Here is a 25,566-nt window from a genome sequence, read left to right on the forward strand (position 1 = left end):
GTTCTTTGAAGATTTCTGCGTGTCCAGAGTCAACCTGTTCAAACAAAATACCCCAAGGAAGGGATAGCACCTTACACTTTTATTGGCTCACAGCTTGGCAAGGGTTGGCAGCTGGCTGAGAATTAGGCCCTGAGAAGGAAACAGGATCGGGAGGGATTGGGAAGGGGTCAAAAGGGAAAAGAAGAATGAGAGGGGAGGTAGAGATGCCCTGATGCCCTCCCAGAAGCCCACCTCACAGTCTTGCAGAAAGAGGTTCTAAGCAAGCAGAAAGAAGCTCCCAGCTCCCCCAGCCCCCATGCCACCCCCACCAACATAAAAACCAACTTTACCCATGAGGACCAAAGGTAGAGAAGAATAGAAGAAAAGAGAAAAAGAAGGAGAGATGGGAAGACAGAATAAACCAACCATCAGAGGCTCTTCAATCTTAATTGATTTTATTCTACAAAATGCTACTCAACTGAAAGTGGAAAAGCTAACCCCCGTCCCCCAAAAAAAATCGCAAGGGAAAGAAGTTTTAATATGTTCTTTCTTCCATAGCAGCAAGCTTTTTCTAACAAGCTTTCTTTAGTGCAAATACTGTAGGCTTGTATTACATACAGTAAAACAACAAAACGACGACGACAAAAACCACCACCAGAAAGGCTTCCAAACAAAGCTACTCCTCAATTTTCAAAACTATACAAAGATTTTGAGCTTGCGATTCTGCCTGGAAGGTCTATTTAGGAGACTCTCCAATGGGACCATTTCACCATTACTTAAAAAAAAAAAAAAAAAAAAGTGCCCAGAAAGGTAATTAAATTCCCCACAGAGCCACATGAACCATATACAACTTGTTTTTGCCTCCACAGTCTCACAGCTGACTTTACTCCACGTCATTGACATATCTCAAATACAGATGCACAAAGCTTATTTTCTACTATACACCAAAATACTATATATACACACACATCTCCCATGGCAGAGAAACACCCTGATACCCTACTCTTTGTACAAAGTCAAATATTTTTTTCCTCAAAATCAAGTAAACACAAACTAAAATAAATGGAATAAACTTTTAATCATACAGAGAAAGTAATTTTGAGAATCAGGACAGGATCTTCCACTACGTTCTCTTACAATATAGATGTCTTGGCGACCACTGTCCCCAGAGGAATGAAAATCCACCTTTAAAAACAGAACCTTTTTATACAGTTTATACAGCACAAATCACAATCCCTGTAGAAACAAAAATGCATTATCCTAAATAAAAAAAAAAAAAAAAGGAAGCGAGAAGAGGGGGAGGAACAGAGTATTTTAATGCTATCAGTTTCTATTCAGGCTTGATACAACATAAAGAAGATGTAAACATTTAAAATAAATAATAAAATAAATGTCCATTTCTTCTCCCCCTCCCTTTCCCAAAACCCTCTCAAAATTTGATCCAGCCCTTCCTGAACATGTCGTCAAGCATTGGATAAATTAAACCCCTTGGTTAATGTATGGCCAAAACACTAGAAGCATAAGATGCCAGATTCATAGTGGGATGACTGGGTTTCCTTTTAAAAAGCTACAGGACACAGGCACGCCTGGAAATGTATACACACATGCGCACACACATAGCCCAACCTGTCAATAAATAGTGAGATGCTGGCTTTTAAGATGAATGCCAAAACAACTCAACAAGCAGAAGGTAGCAAAGGCCCCTTAAGTTTTTTAAAGGAAGTTCTACACACCACATATCCTATTGGTCCCCAAATTCTCTAAGGACTCGGGTTACCCCTCTGACCATCTGAGGAGTGCACAGGAGCACATGGTGGGGTAGAAGGAGAAGTATGGAGTGGGAGAATATTGTCCGGGATAAGTCCTTGAGAACAAACATCAGACTGAAGGCAATCTTACCTTGGATCTTTGAAGACAGACCTTCTCACCTCTAAGTGTTTCTGTTTATTCATTACTTAGGGGCCTTTTATAAAGAGATGTCCTCATGTCTCAGTCTCATCCTAAAGAGGATCTATATAAAAGCACCTAACACAGTGCCTGGCACACAGCAGGTGTATTCTTTTCCTTCCTAAAGTGTCCGATCAGGAAAGGAAATTGACCTGAAAATTAAATGGCGAGATTGCATTTGCACTGTTGGTCCATCAAGGAAAAGAGAAAAAAAAAAGTCCTAGTGCTCCAGACAATTCAACCACCCTCACACTTAGAATCAAGTGAGAGCAGAGGGAGATTCCTTTACCCAAAGCCTGAGAAAGAGAAGCAGTAGTCCCAGATGGCTCTTGACTTTGAGATGCTTGTGTGACATACCTGGCCCCCAACACAGGCAGAATGATGTTTGACTCTTTCTGAAAACCTCCCCAGTGAATTCTCTGCTTAGAGCCGGCTCCAGCAATTTCCTAAGCCTCAACCAGGATCTCCTCTCCTTCCTGTGTCAGCAGCTTCCCCACTCACCTGGCCAGGGAGAGGACTATTCGCAGCAAGACTGGCCAGGAGGCCAAGAGGACGGTGTTTTACACAAGCTGATTAGAGTGCCTGCCCTGTGCCACCCCAGAGCTGCCTGCAGCCCAGTCGGAGTCCACACCTCTGAGCTGCCTTGTGAGTGGAGCCATGAGAAGCACGGAAGTTCCTAACCCAAACACAAAGGCAACCCAATGCAGCTGTTCCCATAGCTGGAGCCATGGAAGTGTCTGGTGATTCTGGAGTAAGGGGGTGTGTGTGTGTGTATGAGACAGAGAACTTGGCGGGCAAGCCATAAGGAAGTAAACTCAGAATATGCTCATGACTTAGGTGTGAATATTCAGTCTTCCCCAAATCAAATCACCTCTGGCTTTGGGGAAGTCGAACAACCTCCTATGACAAAGCCTGGGGGTCTTCAGAGGGAACGTAGCTCAGAGCCCTCTTACAGTCCTGTGTGTTGACTGGAGCTTTGCCTTCTGCTGGTCCCAACATCAGCACAGCTTGAAATCTGAACTGAAGCCAAGTTGCGCCTCAGGAATTTGTCCAGCCTGGCCACAAATCAGGCTGTGACCTGCACTGGGATCTTTGCTGCGCAAAGTGGGGTGTAAGGGGGCTTTTAGAAATCAAAGACAAGAAAGCAGCTTCAGTTAAGAAATACCTATGTGCACAAAAAAGAAAATAGCTCCCACTTGGCTACAAATACCACTTGAGATGATTACCCCTGTGAGAGCTGAGTGCACCCCCGTTTTCTCTGCCCATCTCCCGCTCCTCCTGGCTCATTCTGCTGCTTGGATTCATCTCAAGCCAGAAACTCAACTGCCCAATCTTCTTAGAAGGGTCCCTCCCAGAGCCCCTGGGAAACCGGGAGGGTGGAATCACAGCCAAGAGATGCAGGAAATAACATTTTTAAAGTATTTTAAACAAAATGCTTTTTCTTTGAAACTCTCGTTTCTGCATCACTTGTACATGTCACTGCCAGTCCCACTGGCCCATGTACTTTAAGCATATGGCTGTTCCGCTCTGTGTGTCTAGTGCACAAAAGCAGGTCATGTTCATGAAATAATGACCAGCACACATGGACTCCACGTGCGAGGGAACAGCTGTGTGAATGTGTCACTGCTTTCTCCACAGGGCATCTTACTTGATCTTTCAAACGAGGATACTGTGACCTCTAGAGCGGAATCCCCAGCAGCAGAGTCTCTGCAGAGCACAAGCCCCTCAGAGGCTGGTTCTGGCCAGGAGCTACTCCCCGGATTCCTTTGTCAAGGCCCTGCTGGACAAGAAACTCAGCAGGAGCCATATCCCGGGGAGAAAAGGCTCAGAGAGGTGGGAAGCAGGGACCCTGCTGAGCTGTGCTCCTGCTGGAGGTCAGGGGGCCCCTTCCCCAACCCTGTGAAAGGGGGCAGCTCTCCTGCAGTGGGAAGCAAAACATCCTATCTCCAATTCCACCAGCCAGAAAGATTCAACAGACAACCAGGAATGGCGCATGAGCCACAAGCCGCAGCGACAGCTCAGGCCAGCTGCTCACAGCTTGCTTGCTGCCTGGGCCAGAAGAGTGCACTGGGGTGGGAACAGGGGAGTGTAAAAGAGAAAGCACTTGATCCAGCAGGTGGCAGATGACCACAGAGGGCAGGAAAGGCCTGGCGCCCTGCGGGAAGGTGAGCAGCCAGGACAGGCTGAGCGGGTGCTGGGACAGCAGCTGCTGCAGACGCCACTCCAGTGACGGCCTCCTGCCTCCCTCCCCTGCCTCTCCATCCTCGGCAAATGCTCCTTTGAGGCTTGGGGAGGGGCTGCCTGGCAGCAATCTGGGGAAGGTCCAGGCCCACGCTCATTAAATCTCTGTGGGTGGCGTCACCCTGAGAGCCAGGGTGCGGGAAAGGCGGAGCCCAGCAGGGACTTGGAGTATAATGTGTGGCTCCTAGGGAGGGACGCTCCCTGGTCTGCAGAGAAGGGTCCAGGGGCAGAATGGCAAGGCAGTAATTACAGGAGACGCCCTACTCAAGACACCAGGTGAAGGGAAGCTGGCTAGGATACCTGTGTGGCTTTGTTGGCATTATTCCTGGCCTGGTAATTAGGCGTTTGGCAAACCCAACCTGTGCCCCACTGTCTCACTCACACCCTGTCTTCTGGCCAAGCCGCTCCTCCAGAAGCCGTCTCCGAAGGTGGGCAGGAAGGGTCCTCTGAGCCTCCCAGTGAGGGGAGCATCTCCTTGAGAGCTCAGGGAGCCCGGCCGGGAGTTCTGGAGATGGTGACTGGGAGGCATCAGGGGAGGGAAGGCTCTGTATTGCACTTTGTCCCCTTCTGGACAAGTCAGCCCCAGCAGAAGAGTCACCTGCTGCCCCATCTCCAGAAATGAAGAGCTTTAATATTCAGACCACCCAGATGAAATGTCATGGCAAATTTGATAAAAACCAAGAGGGAGTGAAACTGACACTGGGGGAGGGAAGGGGCAAGTCGAGGGAAGGTGAAACCAAAGGCACTGAGCATGCGTGGTGGGGCAGGGAAGGACACCATCACTCCAGAGACAGTATGGTAACAAAGGGACAGGAATGGTCCAGGCCAGCTTCAGGCTCTTCAGAAGCCAGAGAGATGTCCAAGTCTACCAAACCGAGTTCTCCAAGGCTTTTCAAGAAATGGGATTTGCTTGCAAGATGAATGAGGGAGGAGGTCCCACGGCTTCCAAGAGATCAACCCAAGTCTTCCAATACTCACTGCCAAGTCCCACCTGGGTCCCCCAGAGCCAGGAAGCTCCCTGGCAAGTCCCCCTCTTGCCCTCACAGCCCTGGAGCGCTTGAAGGTGCTGGTCCCTGGGAAGGAGGAGCAAGGAGGACCCCCCTCCGGAGCTGGGGAGGGAAGTGCGCTGGGTTACAGAGCCAGCAGAGTGGGGGAGTTCAAGGAGTCTGATGACTGGTCCCCGCTGCTACTGCTTCTGCGGTGAGCCTTGGAGCAGGACTCAGAGGGAGATGCGGGTGACTCCTGCTCCAGGACGCTAGGATAGGTGAAGACGAGGTTCGAGGTGCCCGGAGTGACAGCAGGCGTGGAGGTCACCACGATAGGGGTGTGCAGGGGCTCCTCACCGTAGAAGCCCCCAGCAATGCTGATGGGCTTGATGACAGAGCGCTGGGCCTTGTCCAGCCCCGCCGACGAGGACGAGGGGCTGTCCTCTTCCAGGGGCTCCTGTTTCACCACTACAGCGCCCACCGCGCCACCCCCACTGCGCATGGGCTGCAGCCCAGGGGCTGGGGGTGATCGGCGCTCCTCGGGGCTAATCTTGCACACTGGGCCATGAGCCACCAGCATGAACTCCAGCTTCTCCTTCTCCTTCTGCAGCTCAGCGATCTCCTTCTGCAGGCCTGACTTCTCCTCCTCCAGCTCCTCTGTCTCCTGCCAGGGAAAGAGAGGGATGTGAGGGACAGCAACCTGCCAGGGACCAATCTAGGCAGGAAAGAGAAAACCAGTCATGTCTGTCCTCAGACACTGTGAGAGCAGAGGCTCACACACCTAACCACAGACCCTGCTGGTCTGAGTCACCTGCAGGCTCAAGATTCCTTTCATTTCCAAAGAAGGAAAGTCAGCTTGGAGAGCAGGTGAAGAAACAACTGCAGCTGCCATAACTCAGCACCTACTTCGTGCAGGACACTGTTAAGCATTTCAGAGATGATCTCATTCAACCTTCCAGGAGTTTGTGGAAGCAGATCATCACCCCATTTTGCAGATGAGGAAACTGAGGTTCAGAGGGGTTAATTTTCCAAAGCCACCGAGCTAGCAGGTGGGGTAGCCCAGATTTGATTTCCAATGCATCTAACTCCAGAGTCTATGTGCTACTACTATGTTCTATGGCCTTGGTGCCAGGACTGTCCTCTCAGTACCCCCGAGGGGTGAGTACTGCAGAGATCTGCATGGAGAAGGGGGCATGGAGCACACCTCTACCCATCTCTCTCCTTCTCTTACTCCCCAGCCCCATGCCAGCCCATCTGTGGATGGATAAATGCTAAGCCCTAGGCTGCTAGAGTGGAGACTTTGTCATGCACACTCCTGTATCCCCAGCGCCTAGAACAGTGCCTGGCTTCTCATAAGTGCTCAGCAAATCCCTGTGGGATTATCATAGCCTCTCCTCCCTTTATTAGCTCCAATTTCTTTTTCTTTTCTTTTCTTTTTTTTTTTTTTTGAGGGGGAGTCTCACTCTGTCTTGCCCTGGCTGGAGTGCAGTGGCATGATCTTGGCTCACTGCAGCCTCTGCCTCCCGGGTTCAAGCTATTCTCCTGTCTCAGCCTCCCGAGTAGCTGGGACTACAGGCACCCGCCACCACGCCTGGCTAATTTTCTATTTTTCATACAGTGGGGTTTCACCACATTGGCCAGGCTGGTCTTGAACTCCTGACCTCAGGTGATCCGCCCGCCTTGGCCTCCCAAAGTGCTGGGATTACAGGCATGAGCCATGGCGCCCGGCCTTTTGCTCCAATTTCTTAAGCACATATTTCAGGACTCCCAGAACCTTCAGAGAACATTCGGTTCAGCCACCATGCTTGACACAGAAGTAACGTGACAGCCCGAGAGGGCCCATGAGGATGCCAGGGTCACTCTGCGAGGACCTCAGCCCCCTTCTTTCATCCCCAGCCACAGAGGCAGAAGCAAGCAAGCGCACGTGGAGGGGCCGCTGTGGGAGGGGAAGAGGTGTGTGTCACCAGCCTCCTCCCCACGTTTTCCCTAACATGGATTCCTGTTCATCAGTGAGGACATACGGGCAAGGGCTTCGTTCAGCAGAGCACAGCATATTCCGGAGTGAAAAACAGTTTCCGTCTGTCTCAAGGGTCTGACGAACGTCATGAGCTTCTGAGAGGCTTCCTGTGGAGGATGTGGCTCAGGGGCCTGGGTGGCTGGGTCAGAGGGCGGGGGAGGCGGGGGAGTAGGGTGTGAGGCCTCTGGGAGGAGGGGAGGAAAGTAGAGGAGCCTCAGGGGGCAGGGCTATTCTGGGGCCGTTGGTAAGGAGCACCACATGGGGCACAGCTCCTTGAACTGCCAATCAGAGAAAGGTTAGTGGCGGGAGGGCCCACTGAGGAAGTGGATTGTGGATCTGCCTCACCTGGGAATGAAGAATTCCCACTCATCCTCCCCGGTTCTAACACCTCCGAGGGACATTACTACAGGCATCACAGAATTTGCGCAATTCAATTCATTCAACACCCCAGAGGGAGGGCTGCAGGACAGAGAAAGACAAGCCTAAGCAGGTGGATGGTACTGGGGAACATTAACTCAAGTGAGGGGATGGGCCGGGCGCGGTGGCTCATGCCTGTAATCCCAACACTTTGGGAGGTCAAGGCAGGTGGATCACCCAAGGTCAGCAGTTCGAGACCAGCGTGGCCAACATGGTGAAACCCTGTTTCTACTAAAAATACAAAAATTACCCAGGCATGGTGGCAGGCACCTGTAATCCCCGCTAGTTGGGAGGCTGAGGCAGGAGAATTGCTTAAACCCAAGAGGCAGAGGTTGCAGTGAGCTGAGATCATGCCACTGTACTCCAGCCTGGGTGACAAGAGTGAAACTCCATTTCAAAAAAATTATAATAATAATTAAAAAAGTGAGGGGATGTTTTCCAAAGCCCTATCCTGGGCAGTTATTGTGAGGACCACTGACAGAGTCTCTCTCATCTCCTCACTCTGAAAGCATTCCACTGGGGACAGTCATCCCTGACTCGGGGCTTCCTCCACACAGCACACGGCCCTTCCTGCAGGGCTAGGCTCTGAAAGGAGTTACGTGACGTTGGTCAGGTCAAGCTTAAGAGAGGGAAGGGCAGGGCTGTGGGTCCCCAGGTCTGGGCAATTAGGTGGCACGGGAGAGTGACTCACAAGGGCCGCATGCGGTACCATGGCCACAGCTCTGAGTTCATGACAGAGGTGGGGAACCCGCCTGCCCATAAAGGAAATGAGAAAACCCCAAGAAAATACAACCCGGCTGCCATATGACCCATCTCCATCAAGACCTCTCCCTGGCCCAACCCATAGTGCTTAGGCCAGGCTGGGCCACTCCTGATGGTGGCAGGCATGGGAGTGGCTGGAACCTTGGGAAGTAGCCCTGGAGGGAGCAGGTCTTGCCCTGGCTCCTAACCTTCCACCATCCCTCACCCAGAAGCCCCAACCATTCTGTGAGCAGAGAACACTCAGGCGCTGCATAAAAAAAGTGGCTAGCATCCCCCGAGAAGGTTGTTCATTTCTTCCCTCTGGGCCCTGGCTGGTGCTAAAGGTCACCTCCCTCCCTCTCTCTTTTTTCAATCAATACAATGCTAACCCATGTGTCCAAAGGAAGGAAAGCTCTATCTCCACTGACTCATCTGTAGAGCACTTGCGGGTAAGGAGACAGCTGTGGGAGACAGGATCAGGACCCTCGGGGCTCTCACTCCAGCCTACCCAGAGGTACTCCCACCCTAAGCAGAGTTCCTCACCGCCTGCAGCTTCTCTGTCAGCTCCCGGCGTCGGTTCCGGCACTTGGCTGCAGCCAGCTTGTTCCTCTCCCTCCGAATGCGACGCTTCTCCTCCTCTTCAGGAGACAGCTAGAGGCCAAAGCCAAGGATCACGATTAGAACAGGGACAATGGTTCACAGCATTTTTAAAAAACTGTATTTTAAGTAAGGCAAGAAGCCCTTCTGGAAATGCGGAGAGGAGGAGGAAGGGCAAGAGGAGCATGGCTGGACTCAGAGGCCCCAGAACATGTGGCTCCCTGATGTCTGGCTGCCTGGGAGGGCTATTTGAGCTGAATCTGCCCCCGAAGGTGATGTCCAAGTTTAAAGTCCATGTTTAAACAGGACAGCAATAGGTCAGGGATTCACCGGACCAGGCATGATGGCAGCACCTGTCACATCAGCCCTGACTCAGTGCCCAGGCCAGAGAGAAGAAGCTGGGGATGCTTCTCGAAGAGTCCCCTCCTGCCAGCCAGGTGTGGTCCCACCCACTTAAGCAGCTTCTTCCAAATCCTGGCTAATTACTCCTCCTATCACTCTGCCTGCTCTGCAAGCCTCATTATCCCCATTTGGTTAAGTAGCTGGGCCTGGAGTCCCCACACAGGTAAGAAGCACGCAGGGGGGAATGTTATGTTGCTGATGGGAGGGTCAAGAGTGCCACTCCACTCCTGATTTCCTCTGCCAATCCGAGAATGCCAGCTGCTCACGGTTCAACCCCAAGTACTCCCCCACATGCCTGGTGCAGTGCTAAGTTGGACAGGACATGCAAAATGAAGAGGAGCCCCCGGCAGGTAAAATCCTGCCGCCCACCATATCCATCCACTCAACAAGTGAGCACCTGGTTCCATGTGCAAGATGCAGTTCTAGGGGCTTAGGATTTATCTGCGAACCAAACAAAGGAAGATTCCCCTGCAAAGAGCTTAGGATCTAGCTTCTTCCAATGAGATGGTTAGGAACTTGTCACTCACACCAGAGAGCATGAACTCTGCTCTCCTGAGCAGGGCTAATACTCTGGTTCCACAGAGCCCTGCAGAGCTGTGACCCCAGTGCCTTTCTCAGGGAGAGGTAACACAAGGAGATGGCTGTGGGCCAAAGCAGAAAGCAATGCAAAGGGAAAGACCACTCATTCAGTTATCAAACACTGACTGTACACCTACTAAGTGCCCGGTGCTCTACTGGGAGCCTAGAAGACCTCAAGGGGAAGAAGACCTGGGTCAGCTCTCACAGGACCCTGGGGGCAAAATCAAAGCTACTTTTAGAGGAACAGGGAGAAGCTGCCCCAAGGAGGGATACTGCCTTGACTTCAGTATCCCTTTCCCCATGAAGGAAAGAGCCACTGTCCTGGTTGGGTCCAAGTCAGAGTCCCACAAGGCTCCCTCCAGCCCTGGAGGTCTGTTGCTGTGGTATTCCGAACAGCAGAGAGAGGACAATCATCACAGCACCAGATAGGACAAGCCCATGCCTGTCACACAGAGAGGAGGCCAAGGCCCAGCTGAGGTCATGAGGCCACTTGGCCAAGGCCCTGAATACTTGCTGCTCCTAAACCTGTCTTGTCTTGAGCCCGGCAGAATTGCCAAGAAAGCCTTATGGCCCTGCTGCAGGCCTGGGTTTAGGGCTCACCACAGAAAGGGCCACAAAGGCTCTGGGCCCAGGAAGTCCCCTAGATCCCTCGCTAATGAGGCGCAGAAAAGAAGGAGGCTTGCCTTGACCCACTTCAAGCCCTCCTTCCCTCTTGGCTGCTTCTGGACAACTTTTGGCCTCCTGACTGACCTAGAAGTCTCTCCCCTGACTGGTGAGGTGTGGGGCAACTTGTGGGAGCTGTCGACATAGGAAGTGTTCAGGGGCGGTGAAATCAACATGGTTCCAGCTTCAGTGTGTCAGCAGCACCACGTACCCACCCACAAGCCACACACACCCCTCCCCACCTCCTCAGAGTCGCCGCCACGGGGCACAGAGGGAACCTCCCAGGCGGGCTCCAGAGGAGGCCTATGAGGCACCAGGCTGGCTCTGGGGGCAGGCTCCTCCCTAGCAGGGTGGCTTGGGGAGGCTAATGACGGCCAGAGTAAGCTTCAGAGCAAAGCCCTGAGGGCTGGGAACCTGAACAGCCACGGTTCTAGACTGCCACTGCCCGGGCTTCCTCAGAGCTGCTGGGAGATGTGTGAATTCCCAACTGATGTGGAATAAAATGCTCCTTGTTCTCTCCCTCCCTCTCAAAAAAGGAAGGAAATTCTCCAGACAGATTGTATGAGGCACGCCTAGGTGGTGTGGTGGGAAAACCACAGGACTAAAGGTCAGGAGAAGTGAGTTCCAGTGCTGGCTCTGCTGCTAACTCACTGTGCGACTCTAACAGGGACCTTCACCTTTCTGGGTCTCCATTTCCTTGTCTATAAAATGGGTATAAAGGGAAAATGAGAAAAGATGGTCTCCAAAGTCCCTTTTGGATATAAACTTCTAAATTTGGTGTGAGGTAGGCCCAGAAGAGAATGGAGAGCGTGGCCGGGCGCGGTAGCTCACGCCTGTAATCCCAACACTTTGGGAAGCTGAGGTGGGCGGATCACCTGAGGTCAGGAGTTCGAGACTAGCCTGGCCAATGTGGCAAAATCCCATCTCTACTAAAAGTACAAAAAAAAATTAGCCAGGCATGGTGGTGTGTGCCTGTAATCCCAGCTACTCAGGAGGCTGAGGCAGGAGAATTGCTTGAACTGGTGAAGCGGAGGTTGTAGTGAGCTGAGATCGTGCCACTGCACTCTAGCCTGGGCAATACGAGCAGGACTCCATCTCAAAAAAAAAAAAAGAGAGAGGGAAAAAAAAAAAAACAGAATAGAGAGCATTCAGCACATCCTCCGGCTTTGTGGTCCTGCTAGCCCCAAAGAGTCCCTGGCAAGCCTGGCTCTCACTCAGGATCACTTATATCCCAGAAGAGTCCAGCTCATCGGTGAGTATAAGGCTTTGCACCTTGGAGTCCGTGAAGGAAGCATATTTATAAAGGTCATTATAAGCATGGCTACTGCAATATTTACAACTGCAATTATAGAAAGCAACTGTGAGGAGGATACTGGCCACTTGCTCCAGCAGCAGAAGCCCCACATGCAGCCGTGAATCTATTACAGAGTCTAGCAGACACACCCCCCGCAAGTGGCTCTGCACTGTGGTTCCGCCATTAACAGAACAAACCAACAAGTAGTAGATACAACACCCAGCTTTGTCCTCGGAGGAGCTGAGCTCCTGAGAAAGCTTCCAGTTCCTTGGTGTGGTGATCCCTGTAATTCCAAGTATCCTGGGGTCTGGATCTACCCTGATCCACTGGGAACCATGTTTGAAAGGTCCGTATATTGGAACATTATGGCCCTGGGGATCACACAGTGAAGATGGACAGTGGTTGAAATGGGGAAGGGTTCCAAAGCTGTCACTGGAATAGTTTTCCAGGATAACAATTCATTTGGAAAAGGGATTCCACTGCTAAAGTATTTTCCCTTCCCTGGGCTCAGGGTGGCACAGCCTTGGAGAAAGAACACTGCATAAGGGGTCCAGGGAACTGGGATCTGGCCCAGACTTCCCCACTCACCGGTCGAGTGGCCACATGCAGGTATGTCTGGCCCTTGCTTGTATCATCTCACATGGGGGTGAGATGAGGTTCTCTGAGGCTGTATTCCATTCTTTCTGGAATTATGCATGATTCTGATTTCCCTTTCCAGAACCAGGGGACTTGGCCCTGCCCTGGCTCACTGCTGACCCGAGCAATGAGGCTCTTGAGTACTGGGTATGTGCTGCCTAAATAGCAGCGCCCCCACCTCTTCCCCATTTTCTGGCTTCCCTCTCCAGCCAGGTTAATTCTTTCTCAAAGCTGAGCCCCTTGAAGAGAAAAGGGCTGATGTCTGGCCTCCCCCGCCTCATCCTTCCATCTGTTCATGCTGCTGAACAGACTCTAAAGACCCAGAGTTACTGCACTGCTGGAATATGCATTCTAGGCCCTTGAAATGGGCTCCTGCCCTAAGTTGGAGGCCTGGAACACTGAGCAGGAATGGGAAGTTGAGGGCAGTGCCGGCCCAGAGCTTGACCCTGTAGGTCTGCTGGGTGCCTGGCCTACACTAGACCCTGGGAAACAGCTAAGGGCTAATCCTAAAAAGCTCACAGCCAGGGTTCATTGGCTGCTTGTCCCATGGCCCTTTTGCCAAGGATCAGAGAAGGATCCTGCTGTGGCAGGTCGTAACGGTCCTTCCCATCTGTAGCCAAGTCCTGGCTGGCAGGGACCATGATCCCCATTTTGTGGCTGAGGAAACTGAGACTCAGAGATTCTAAGGGCCACAAGCGAGATGACAGAGCCAGCTTGAGTCTTGGGTCTCCAGTTCCACCTCCAGTGAGGGGGGATGACGTGCTCTTCAACCCCTAGCTCCCTTTTCTCTCCTGCTCTCAGAACATTAACCCTACCAGACTGCAGGAAAACGTTGTGTGTTTCTGGGGCTCTGAAAGCCACTGACGTGGCTCCTTCCCACTGGTCTGAGCTGTACCTGCTCATCTCTCCTTCTGCGGCCCACGGTGGTGCCAATGGTCTTGATCACGCCGGGTCTTGGGAGGGCCATGTGTCCAGGGACAGAGGCCAGGCCCGGCAGGGGGCTGTAGGGGTGCGAGCGAGGGTACGGGTTGGACATGGAGGTGATCACTGTAGGCTGCACCATCCACTGCAGGTCCTGGCTGGTCGTGATGGCGTTGATGGTGGGGATGAAGGCACTGCCTGAGCCAGGCATATCTACCCGGAATTTCTGAAATGAGGAAAAAAATACAATTGAGCCAATAAATACTAAGCTGAACAGGATACTTAATAATAACTGAACAGAGCCGAGGCAAAAACCGGCACAGAGCAAGTTCAGTGTTTGGAGGGCAAGATCCGGCCCCCAGGTGGGCCTGGACAAGTCCTGAGCATCCAAGAATCAAGAGGGAAATCTTAACTATTCCTGGGGCTTCACGTTGGACCTGCTCCCAGACGTGGGTCCTGAGAACTCCATCCCCAGGTGGCTCAGTGAGGAAACTGTCATATCCCAAATGACTTCCAAGATAAACGTGGTCCCCAGCACTCACATTCGGCAGGCCTTCTTGGCAGCTCTCCAGGATACACATCTGCAGGATGTGGCACCTGGGTCTCTTAAGCCTCTGAGTCACCTGCCAACTGTTTCTCAGGGTACCGGCTCAGGACACCTTGAAGGGATTTGCACACCAGTAGCTTTGGACCAACAAAGATCACCAAGGGAGCATACTGTGTCTGCCTTTGTCACTTTCCAAAGAGATTCAGGACAGAGCTATGACTCCATCAGGGCACAGCCAGGTCCAGGAAAAGATGTCCTCTAACCCACGAGACTAACAAATAGCGAGCGGCATTTGCAGCCAGACATCCCTTGCTCTCCTTGTCCCTCCTCCTTTCCCATCATTAGCATCTTGCTTGGGGCAGACCGGCTGAGTGTGTCTCTCTACTCAGCTACATAGGCATCGATCTATGTTCACAGATGTTTCTGTGGGAAACTCTGGTGCTGCTAGTGCAGTTTTCTCCCCGCTTCTTAATTTATGCCCAGACCACGTTGCAGAACTCTTTGGAACATGCTGCAGGAAGCATTCTATTTAAAATATAAGATGATGACAGAGTATAGAAACTAAAATGGGCTGTGCTCCTTAGCAGTTGGTCTTGACCTTTCTCCAAGGCAACTACTGGAAAATGGAAGAAGTGGGGAGGAGAGGAGGGCCCCCCACTTCTAGCTTTTCAGGGGAAAGTCCCCCTAATGGAACCCAGGTGAACCTTCATCTTCAGATGACTCCTGTGTCCACACAAAGCTTCTCCAAGTAGTTTCTTTCCCACTTAAAAAAGTGGGTGAAATGATGACCAATAGCTAACGTTTCCTGGGCACTTACTAAATGTCAGCCACCACGTCTTACCTAATTATCTCACCAAATCTCCCTCTGAGGGAAGAACAACCATTAGCTGCATTTTAGGGACAGAAATCTAGGCTTAGTGAGATTAAGTACTTTATCCAAGGCCACATTGCTAATAAGCAGCGGGGTCAGGATTCAAACCCAGTCCAGCCCAACAAAGAGGCCAGAGCCCCTGGACACAGTGTACAGAAGCTCCTTTGCCAGTACTTCTTTCCTTCTCAAAATCCAGCCCTAAGTGCTGGTTATCTACCCCCACTGCCCTCAGTGTCAGGTCATCCCCTATAGACCTTCCCTCTCACCAAGAAGGTCCCACAGGTCTGTCTGGCCCCGAATGGAACCCCACTATCATTAGCATGGATGCTGTAGTACCCTCCCTATGCTGGTCCAATCAGACCAACTAGAATAGAAGCATTCACAGCAATGGAAGCTGGAACCACCACTGTCTTTGCCTCGTCACATCAGGGTTCCTGCCGTGTAAATAATGCATAGAGTACCTCACTACAGCTGACGGAGCTGGGGACCCCTTCTTGCTCAATTCCCTCCTATCTGCCTGACCCCAGTCTGTATGGTGGAATAGCTGCCTCACCTCCCAGACCACCCCAGGGGCCCAGGCCAAGGGCATTCAGTGAAGAGAGCTGCCCAGCACAATGGATTCTAGGATTCTAGAGGAAAGTTACCCAGTGCAATGGATTCTGGGGTTCGGGAGGAGAGCTGCCTAAAGCAATGGGTTTTAGGATTCTGGAGGAAAGTTACCCAGTGCAATGGATTCTGGGGTTCGGGAGGAGAGCTGCCTAAAGCAATGGGTTTTAGGATTCTGGAGGAAAGTTAGCCAGTGCAATGCATTCTGGGATTTGGGAGGAGAGCTGTCTAGAGCAATGGGTTCTGGGATTCTGGAGGAAAGTTACCCAGTACAATGCATTCTGAGATTGAAGAGGAGAGCTACACACAACAGTGGGTTCTGGGATTCTGGAGGAAAGTTACCCGGTGCAATGCACTCTGGGATTCAGGAGGAGAGTTGCCTAAAGCAATGGGCTCTGGGATTCTGGAGGAAAGTTACCTAGCCCAGTGCATTCTGGGATTCAAGAGGACAGCTGCCTAGATCAATGGGTTCCAGGATTCTGGAGAAAAGTTACCCAGTACAATGGATTCTGGGATCCAGGAAGAGAGCTGCCCAGGGTGATAGATTCTGAGTTGCATTTCTGAAGGCAAACAAAAGTGGGCTTTTTATCAGGCGCTGACTGAAAAGCAGCAGGTGTGTGCACGTGAAGGAGGGAAGAGTGCAGTGAACAGGAAAGCATCCAAGTGGGAAATGATCTTCAAAGAGGAAAAATGGCCAATTGGGGCTGGGCTGTGAGTAGGCAGAGTCGTGAGAACAGCAGGCATGGCTGAGTGTGTGTAGAAGCACCAAGTCCCAGACAGCTATTTTTTTCCTGAGTTGCTGGATGGGAGGGGTGGGGAGTCAGCAGTGCACTCGGGGTCAGGAGGCATGGGGTTAAGGCCTGTCTTAGCCACTGAGTGCCTTGCCCTGGGCTCAAGGACTCAATTCCATGGATGTAAAGGGGAATACTGATCAAACTCACTGCACTGTCATGAGGATTAAATGAGTAGCTACTTCAGGCTATAAAAGCACACCAGTGGTTCTCAACCCTGGCTACACATGAGAATATTCCAAGGAGCTTGTAAAAAATACACCAATGTCAGAGCCTCGCCATTAGACCTTTAAAATAAATGGTTTGGGGCCTGGCTCTGATAAGTTTTTTTTAAAAAAACAAAAACAAACAAACAAAAAACCTCCCAAGGCGATTCTGTTGTGCAGCCAGGGTTGAGAAACACTGCTCCAAACAAATGGAAGGTCATCACCACCATCACCATCAACATTAGATGTGCCTGTGGACTCTGCACAGGAGGCACAGGGAGAAGTGCCAGCTTCCCACTCCTGGGAAGCACCCAACTTTTAAATTCCATTTCTCTCCCCAAGCCAGAATCTGGGTTTGAAATGCACCTGAGGCATCCAGCACAATGGTTTGATATGATCCCCCTCCTCCATGGGGAAGCTGTCAGCTTTCCTTCTAGGAAAGCACCTAAGAAAGTCACTCCTCATTCCAACAAATAAAAGTGCTCCCGTTTTAGGCTTGGGGAACCCAGCAGAAAATCTGAAGCAAAGCTGAGGGACAAAGACCCCTTCGGAATAAGTGGATGCCTATTAGCCCCTCTGAGGCCCTCCAGTCCACCCGCTGTGGAGGGCAGGTCCGCGGCGTGTGCTCCCCGGTATACATCAGCCAGATTCCTTGCAGCAATGGCTTGGTCTAGACAAAACAAGACAGCAATAAAAACCAGCCAGGAGGTAATGACTGCCTCTGAAAACGGATGTACACCTTGTTTCAGACAGCAGGTAAAGCCATCTGGATAATGCACTGGCTCTAAACTGCAAGGAAAACAATGTCCCATCCCCAGAAGGGCCCAGGGCTCTGATAAAGAAGCGTTTGTCTCCAAGAGGAGCCTCTCTGGGAGACACACACAAGTTTCAATTAGATCTGGCAGATGGGCCTTGTCTCAACTCCCAACATGTTATTCAGAAACGTGTTATTCAGACACTGGGGCAGGAGAGAAGAGGTGAAGTTAGGAGTTTGTGGTCCCAGCAGTTAGCCTAGCACTCTTCTATGCCAACAGACCCGAGAATCAGCCAAATGTCACACTGGAGATAAATCATGGTTCTCTATGGACGAGTTAACATTAAACACAAACCAAGACAGAGCTGCTCAGCTGGGGGCTACAGGGCTGTTTCAGACCTGCTGCAGTGCCAGGAGTGTGCTGGGAGTGACGGGATCAGGAGAGATAACCCAAAAACCTCACTTGGCTCCCTGGGACTCTGTAGCCAACAGGTTCTCCTCGAGGACACTTCGAAGATGCTGGATGCCTGTGTAGCATTCCAGCCTGGCAAAGCCTCGAAATACTTTACCATGTCACCCTGTCAACTGCTGGGTGGGCAAGAATGCCTATAAAAGGATATAGTGGTCCCCCATCTACCTCCTAGAGCAGAGTTTAGCAAACTTTTGCTATGAAGGGTCAGACAGCAAATATTTTAGGCTTGGTGGCCTATACGGTCTTGGCTGCAACTCAATTCTGCCACTGCAGTGCGAAAGCAGCCCTAGATAACATGTAAACAAATAGGCATGACTGTGCCACTGAATTTTATTTAGAAAAATACTCAGACCATAGTTTGCCAACCCCTGTCCCAGAGGTTCATTCTCATCTCCCATGCTCAGGTTGCAGGGAAAAGAATACACAGGAAATAAGAAAGCAAACAGTCAGAACTGAGATGTTCCTTCAACCCAGGTAGCCGAGGAGATGGGCTCTCATTCATCAGCTTGAACCTCCAGACCCTGAGGTGACATTCAAACCCGTACAAGCCTTGTGGTCTTTGGGCATGGAAACTCCCATCACCCTGCTGTACCCTGTTGCTAGGGTGCCATGGGGCTGCTTAGGAAGGATGCGTGTGCTCCTTCCACTGCCAATAAGCAAGACAGCTGAGGACATGGACCCTCGAGGGCCACCAAACCTCAGCAGGTCAGAGACGTTCCCCAGCCCAACAGTTGCTGATTTGGGAAAACTGCCTCCTGAGACTCTATACTGGAGCCTTGGCTACAGGCATGAACCCGTGGCTTTTTGCTGACAGGTATCGGAACTAGGGTTTGGGCCCCTACAGGCCTGGATGGGGCCGAGGGCTTATCCCAGAGACTTGTGAGTGGGCAGAACTGGTATGTGAGATGGAAGTCAGGGTTGGGGTTCTTGGCCCAGTCCCTTGGCCAGGCAATTCTCCATCAGATGGATTTTTGTCTGGGTTGTCAAGCATTCAAGCCATGAAGCCCTGTGGACTCTGTAACCTGCCTTGCCAGGGAAGCAGCTATGATTGAGTGTATCTAGGAAGGGACTGGGTTCTTTCCCTTTAAAAACCCTTTCTTTAGATTCCCAGGATGGAAAAGGGACAACTCCAACAGCCTAGAGATTGGCTCCAGAAAAGAGAAAAGGATAAGGGCACACGTTGTCTCATACTTCCCATCACATCCCCTCTGAGGTCCAGTTTAATGCAAATGCTTTGTATTTTTACTGAAGCTGGGATGTTCCCCAAAGCCTTCCATAAGGAATTTAACCAGTCTTCATAGGTTCTGTGTTGAACATCACTTTGATCTCTGACCTTTCATTCCTCTCTGAAGAAATACCACTATGTCACAATGGAAACTGTTGCTAATAAGTTGTGATTTCCCAAAGCTTTACAGTTTATAAACGCTCTCTTAGGTGACCCGCCTCCCTTCAGCCTCCATGCTTTCCTGGGTTCCCTTGAAGGAGTTACTCTATCCTCCTCCACCTGGCTTCCTGCCAGGAGAAAGATAACTAGGCAAGGAAAGAAACAGAAAGAGAAGGCAGCTCTTGCCCAGGTTCCCCAGCTGCTTCCCTGCCAGGGCCCTTTTGGCCAGAAGCGCCACTCCAAAGCACTGGGGAATTCATCCCACTATTCTGTGGGCCCCTTTGGAGCCCCCACAGCTCCCCGGAGGCTCTACACTCCATGGGGATGGCATGTCCTCTCATCCTCCCTTAGAGCCACAGGAAGGTGAGCCTAGGAAAGTCTCACTGCCATGGGACAGGGCTGAGAGACCAGGTGGGTCAGGAGAAATCTTACACCTTCCCTCTCTGGCCCAGGGAGCTGAGAAGGGATAGAATTACCAGATGGGGTTTGGAACAGATATATTTGTCTCAATCAGGGCAGTTGCTGTCATTTTGAAATACTGTGGCCACCAAAAGACAACACATACAACATAGATGAGACATACCCACAAAGTAATGATGCTATTTTTTTCTTTGTTTCAACGAATAGACCAGAATGTTCATCTCCTTACTTATCACAACCAGTATCTTTATTCCTATCTAACAAATGAGAAAAAAAAAATCCAAGTTACTGATGGCAAAGGTGCCTGCTTTGGTGTCCTTTGTCGTGGGCGTGCTCTCCCAGGCAGACTCCAGAGGCCTGAAGGACACGGGGGTCCCACCCTACTTTGGACTCGGAGGGATCATCCAGATTTGTATGTCAGACTTGGCTCCAAAGAGGCTTTTGGTAATTTCCAAATACCAAATTCACCCTTCAGAGGACAAAGATTTGTTAGCAGGGAGGATTTTCAAAAGAATACGCTGAAAGCAATTGCAAAAGAGGGGGTACTGCAAAACCTTTCTCAGTCTGAGACGAGCCGCAGCATTCGGATAAGCATTTAGTCTCCTCAAGGAAAAAACAAGGAAGGGGACAATAGTGATTTGGATGAATAAGTTCTGCTGTATTTGTGTTAAGATAGAAAAGAAAAAAACAAGTCTCCCAATTTTACCCTCACCTTGAATAAGACAGGCAGAAACAGAAATAGGTAGTGGAAATGCACTCAGGGTTTTGGATAGGAAAATTCAACTGCCAGTCAGACAATACATGACTGCTATTTCACCCCAGTCCCTTTGATGAAAAAGTGAAGCTGACTTCCACCATCAAGAATCAGCGGAACAGACAAATTCTTAGGATAACATTTTGTTTGATCCTAATCTACAACATCTGTAAGATCAAGGGGGGAAAAAAAAGCACCAGACCCTTCATCTATGCCTCCCACATTCCCACCAACTGAACAAGCCCCCTCCTAATATAAGCACGTAAGAAAACATGCCTTGGGAATTTGAACAAATTGTGAAGGCACCCTAATGAACAGACAGACATCAAAATAGAAGAAAAAAGCACTCCTTTTTTAACCAGGTTTTATTTAGAACAGAACAAAAAAGAAACTCGAAGTCGAGCAGTTCCTAGTTAACCAAGGTTAAATATGTGGCATTATTTGTCCCTCATTAAAAAGAAAAAGCATCCTAAGAATTCCAAACTCACCAATTTAACACTCTGCGACTGGAAAAATACATTCCCAAGATAGTTGTCCTAAAAATTTCCCGTAGAGGGCACTAGAGAGGTATGATTGAGGCTGGGTTGGGAATCACAGTCATTTCTGGTAAAAGTTCTTTGATGTGAGGAATGTCCCAGTCTGGTACAGTTGGCAAAAGTTCACTCTGGGGAATTGTGTGTGTGTGTGTGTGTGTGTGTGTGTGTGTGTGTGTGTGTGTGTGTGTCTTGGGAAGGAGTGGTTGAGGAAGAAGAGTGCTAGTCTGGTATTCCTTAACTCCAAAAAGGAAATACTGCCCTTGATTTATTTTCACAAGTTATCTGAGAAATAGCAGCCTTGGAAAAGTTCTAGGTCTTGTTTTTGTTTTGTTTTTTTCATTAAAAGGGGGCCAGCTGATGAAAACAAGTTATGAAATGACCTATGTTTGTGTAACTGGCTGGATTGCGTAATGCTCAGGCCCTGAAACCGTAATAGTCAAGCAGCCAGGCAGGGCATATATCTGGGAGATGTTTTCCTAGGAAAGTTAGGAGAGAAAAAACAACAGCAAAAAGAGAAATCCAAGAAGGGGAGGTGTGTGCAACAATTACTGACAAAACAAAATCACCAATGACCAACTTTTGAGATTAAAACTATAACTGGAACAGGAAATATTTTTCATGCCTCAAGTTCCTGCCATATATAAGAACAGAGGCTGGAACAAAGACTAGTCTGCTCCCCCCACCCCCAAAGTCACTGGAGCTCATGGCCATGTGTTAAGATCCAGCTTCATGAAGCTAGAGGGGACGGGAAAGCTCTGGGTTGAAGAACTGGCAACAAACTGATCAGAAATATTGGACTTCCAAAAGAGAGACCTGAAAAAAATAAAATTCACTTCCCCAAAGAAAAACCAGAGAACTGTCTCATATGGATCAGTCCACTGAGATATGCCATAAAAGAGAAAGGCCCATCTACTAACTGCCAGGAAAGTCTCCCAGTAAAGGAAGCTGAGAGAAATAAAGTGATTACAGGTTTTATCTAGTATGTAGTAGTTACCTCGAGCCCAAGATCGGGCAAGGTCATAGCACAGACTTGTGAAGGAACAAAAGCCTCTGAGGTCAGTCCTCAGGACCACAGAACGATTTTGTTCACAGTTGGAGCAACGACGGGAAAATCCACCCCGTTCCTCCTCGTCCCCCACCCAACCACGGCCACACCAAGGAGCAGACAGGCCAAGAACCTCGTCTCAAGCGGCATTACCTTGCCAGTCCCTCTGGTTTGAAAGGCGTCTCACACACTGCCAGGTCGAATGGGCAGGCATCTATGTGAGAACCCCGTGCACTGGTTATTGCTAATTGCAAAATCCTCGTGTGTTACAGCATGCTAGGAATTAGCCAACAGCTGCTTTTTGCTTGGGTAATGAGGCCCTATTACACTCTGCTGGACTGAGTTCTCTTCCTTCTTCCTAGCACTGGTTTCCTGTCTGATTTTCTTCCAAAACCGGGAATTGCCTCCGCTCACATCCTGGGCTCAAAGCCCTAGTGACACAGATTATTCAGTTGGGGCACTGATGTCCGGTCTGACATCCCTGCAGGCCCCAGGGTCAATGCTAAGCCAGGCAGTGAGATTGTAATAGTCCAACGATAACTGCCAAAGACACACTAGGGAAAAGAATAGAGAAGAAATCAAAAGATCCCTTCCTGATTTCAGGGAGGAGGACAGGCGTTTGGGGTTTGTTGAACGGGAGAGGGAGGGAATGGGTACAGACTTCAACCTATTCCCTCATGATGTTTACATTCAATACAAACCACCAACGGGGCTGGGAAGCAAACATAACCAGTAACTTTTCGGATTTACAACTCATCACCTTGGTGCTCAATACGAACGGTGCATTGACTGCATCCTCAATGAACAGACCAGGCTGTCTCTACTGCGGGTGCTTATAGGAGCACCATGGGAGGCAGAGGGAAGGCAGAAAAGCCATTTTGGGGACTCACCAGGTATAGGGAATCACTTTGGAACAAGGGATCCCTCATCAGATCCAAAAGAGAGCCATGTTCCAGAAGACTTTCCAGCTGAATCCACCCCTCCCTGGAAGCCCACCCCAGCCCCTTCTAGAGGCCAAGGCCACCGCCTTATGGAGCATCCCTTGCTGCAGCCAACTGTGCTAGACTCCACAGATGCTGACCACTGTGGGCTTCATGTTGTATTGGGCCTGCGTTAACCCAGCTCTCTCTCGAGACAGAGCGGGTGGGGAGCCGCAGCAGAGGGCAGGCACGCCATCAGCAACCCCCCCCCCCCCCCCCGCCCCAAACAGCACCTTCCTGGTATTTATAAACACAGAGATCACACACACAATCCCTCCAGTGCAAACCAGTCCGGCTGCTTTAGAAACAAGTTGTTTTCTGCTTCCAGAACCACCCAGGAGCCTATGTGATGTCTCTTCCCCCACCCGACCCCGTCTTCTCTCTGCCGGCCTCCTTGTTCCAGGTACCCCCAGACCCTCAAGGTGCTCCTTCGTTCCTGGGGGGCAGTGCAGCCTCCTGTCCCCAACCCTTACAGAAGACGGGCGGGCAGGCGGGCAGGCACGGGGCACACAGGCGGCATGAGCCAATCAAGGTTGGCTCCTTCCTTCCTGACCTTCGCACCTGATTCCCAGAGCGGCAGCCCTCGCCCTCGCTCCAGATTACTTGAAGGAGTTCAACCATGTTTCTGGATCCCCAACCCCTTTCAGAAAGGAGCTAAGACTGATGGAGAACAGGGAGGAGAGAGAGAGGGCTTTCCTGAAAGAATAGGGTCCCAGGATGTCGAAAGGTGCCAGTGGGTGCAAAGATTTTCTTGTCTGTCCACCACCCAGAAAGAAGACTCGGGGCGGGGGGGCGAGGAGGGGCGGGCACTGGGGAGGGGGAGTAGTTCTTGGGAGGAGGTAACAGGCTCTTCCTGGTAGGGGGCCTACAATTCCAGGAGTTTATCTGGGTAAAATATAACGTGGGAGGAAGAGGGCATGTTGTCTCTTCAAGCCCACTCCCCTGATTTAAAAGGGGGTGGTGGGAGAGGAGAGGACGAAAATCCAGAACTTAACAACGGTGGCCCGTAGGTATTATCTCGCCAAGAAAAGGAAAAGAAAGCAAAAGAGGCAGTGGCGGCGAGAGGAGGGCAGGGGTCCGCCCGCGCCGCCAGGTGCACCCGGGCCCGCACCTACCTGCTGGCCGCCGCCGCCGCTGGAGTACGACTCGGCGTGCGCAGGAGAGCCGCTGCTGCCCCGGGACGAGGTGTCAAAGTTCCCGGGATAATCCTGGTACATGATCCGCGGTAGGGGCCGGAGAGGAAACAGGGTGTTTTTCTTCCCCCGCCCTCGCCGCGGCCGCGCACCGGCTGCTGCGCGCTCGTTCGTCCGCCGGCCGCGCCGCGGGCTCTGGGCTTCGCTCCTGGGTTTCTCCCCAACCGCGGCGGGCGAGGACAGAGAGGCGGCGACACCTCGGGAACAGCGTCCCCCGAGCGCCTCTTACGGCACTTCTTTCCGGCTCTGAGAACGCCGCGGGACCAGTTGTCCACCCGGTCCCTCCCTCTAAAAAGTCGGCGCGTCTCTCGGTCCCTCCCCTGCGCGCGCCCTCCCGCCCCCGCGCGCAGCCGGAGCTCAGCCGGGACCCACGGCCCAATCAAAAATTGGAAATTAAAAAGACTAGAAGCCCAGCGAGCCTGGCCTGCCAGCCCCGGGGACCCTCCAATTTCAGACAGGGCCAAAAAGGCGGAAAGAAAAGCTGTCCGCTGGGAGAAACTTCTGTTTCTTCCTTTCAGAAAAGGAGCCGGAGAATAAACTTCCCGTGGCCGACTCGCCGCCGGAGTTTCGGGGCGGCTCGGATACTTGACTGGGAGAAGGCGGCGTGCGCCCGTCCCGCGGACCCGAGCGCGCCAGGGGGACAGCGGCTCGTGGGGCTCAAGCTGAGCTGGCGCTGAGAGGAACGCGGCCCCGCTCCCCGCTCCGGCGCCCGGACCTGCACCCCTTCCCCGGCGCCCGCTCCCGGACGGGCCCGCCTCGCCCGACCGCGCCTCTCCCTCTCCCTCTTTCTGTCCCCGCCGAGCGCCGCTCGTTCGCTCGCTCGCTGGTTCGCTCGAAGCCCTAGCGCTCTGCCCGAGATGAGTCACTACAATGGCACGAGTTCAACTCACACTCTTTATTCTCCAGCCCTGTACCATGTGGATTCACTCACGTCAACCCCAGACTCCACCTTGCAGGGAGGAGCGCACCAGGAGGCGGGGGGGGAGGAGGCCGCGGAGGAGGAAGAGGCGCAGGAGGGGAGGAGGCGGGCGCAGCTCTTCCCTCCCAGCCCCGGCTCCCGGCCGCGCTGACGCCAGCCGCGCACCCCGCGCGAGGAAGCCAGGCGGTGGCCCGGGCGGGAGCTGGCGGCCCGCACGGTTCGGGGGCGCCGAGGCAGCCCCGGCCTCCCCGCCCCCCGCTCACCCCCCGGGCCCAGCGCCCTTGGTCTGTTCCATTGGCGCACGTTGCCAAAGATGGTCATTTGCGTTAGAGGACGCGAGTGCGGGTTTCCTCGCTTTCGGGTGACGTGGAGGGAGAGGGATTCCCTCGCCCGCTCCCGAGTGCGCTGTGGCCTCTCCCCCGCCCCGGGAAGGGGCGCGGGGCGGGGCCCCGAGAGCGGCCGCGCGGTCTCGACTCCGGATTTTATAAAATAATCACAGCCCTGACGGCGAGACGGGCGGTTCGGTGCGGCGCCACCGGGAGGCCGGGAGCCGGGCGCGCAGAGCCGCTCGCAGGGAGGGCGCGGCCGCGCGCGGTCGTAGGCGCCCTTCGCGGCGCCGCCGAGTGCAGCGGGCGCGCAGGGTGCCCGCGCCGCCCTGCGGCCGGGTC

General features: G+C 52.0%; 1 protein-coding gene across 2 annotated transcripts; it reads right to left on the reverse strand.

Annotated features, from left to right (window-relative positions):
- Window positions 1-417: 417 nt before the first annotated feature.
- On the reverse strand, window positions 418-24,848 carry FOSL2 (FOS like 2, AP-1 transcription factor subunit). Of its 2 annotated transcripts, none has more exons than XM_033176175.1 (4): window positions 23,902-24,848; window positions 13,395-13,646; window positions 8,872-8,979; window positions 418-5,817 (listed from the first exon to the last, which is right to left on the reverse strand). In XM_033176175.1, the coding sequence occupies exons 1-4, from the start codon at window positions 24,001-24,003 to the stop codon at window positions 5,299-5,301; spliced, it is 981 nt and encodes a 326-aa protein (XP_033032066.1). In that variant the 5' UTR covers window positions 24,004-24,848; the 3' UTR covers window positions 418-5,298. The 2 variants fall into 2 exon arrangements, with proteins under 2 accessions (XP_033032066.1, XP_033032067.1); XM_033176176.1 differs by lacking the exon at window positions 23,902-24,848 and adding an exon at window positions 21,960-22,495.
- Between the last annotated feature and the right edge of the window lie 718 nt (window positions 24,849-25,566).

The sequence above is a fragment of the Trachypithecus francoisi genome, unplaced genomic scaffold, assembly GCF_009764315.1.
Source record: "Trachypithecus francoisi isolate TF-2019V2 unplaced genomic scaffold, Tfra_2.0 Lachesis_group17, whole genome shotgun sequence".
In the NCBI taxonomy this organism is placed as follows: domain Eukaryota; kingdom Metazoa; phylum Chordata; class Mammalia; order Primates; family Cercopithecidae; genus Trachypithecus; species Trachypithecus francoisi.

Coding starts and splice junctions, on each gene's coding strand:
- FOSL2 (XM_033176175.1), bottom strand. CDS start 24,003: ATGTACCAGGATTATCCCGGGAACTTTGACACCTCGTCCCGGGGCAGC. Junction 13,647..23,901: donor GCGGCGGCGGCGGCCAGCAG/GTAGGTGCGGGC, acceptor TCCTCATTTCAG/AAATTCCGGGTAGATATGCC. Junction 5,818..8,871: donor TGACAGAGAAGCTGCAGGCG/GTGAGGAACTCT, acceptor TTTCCCTGGCAG/GAGACAGAGGAGCTGGAGGA.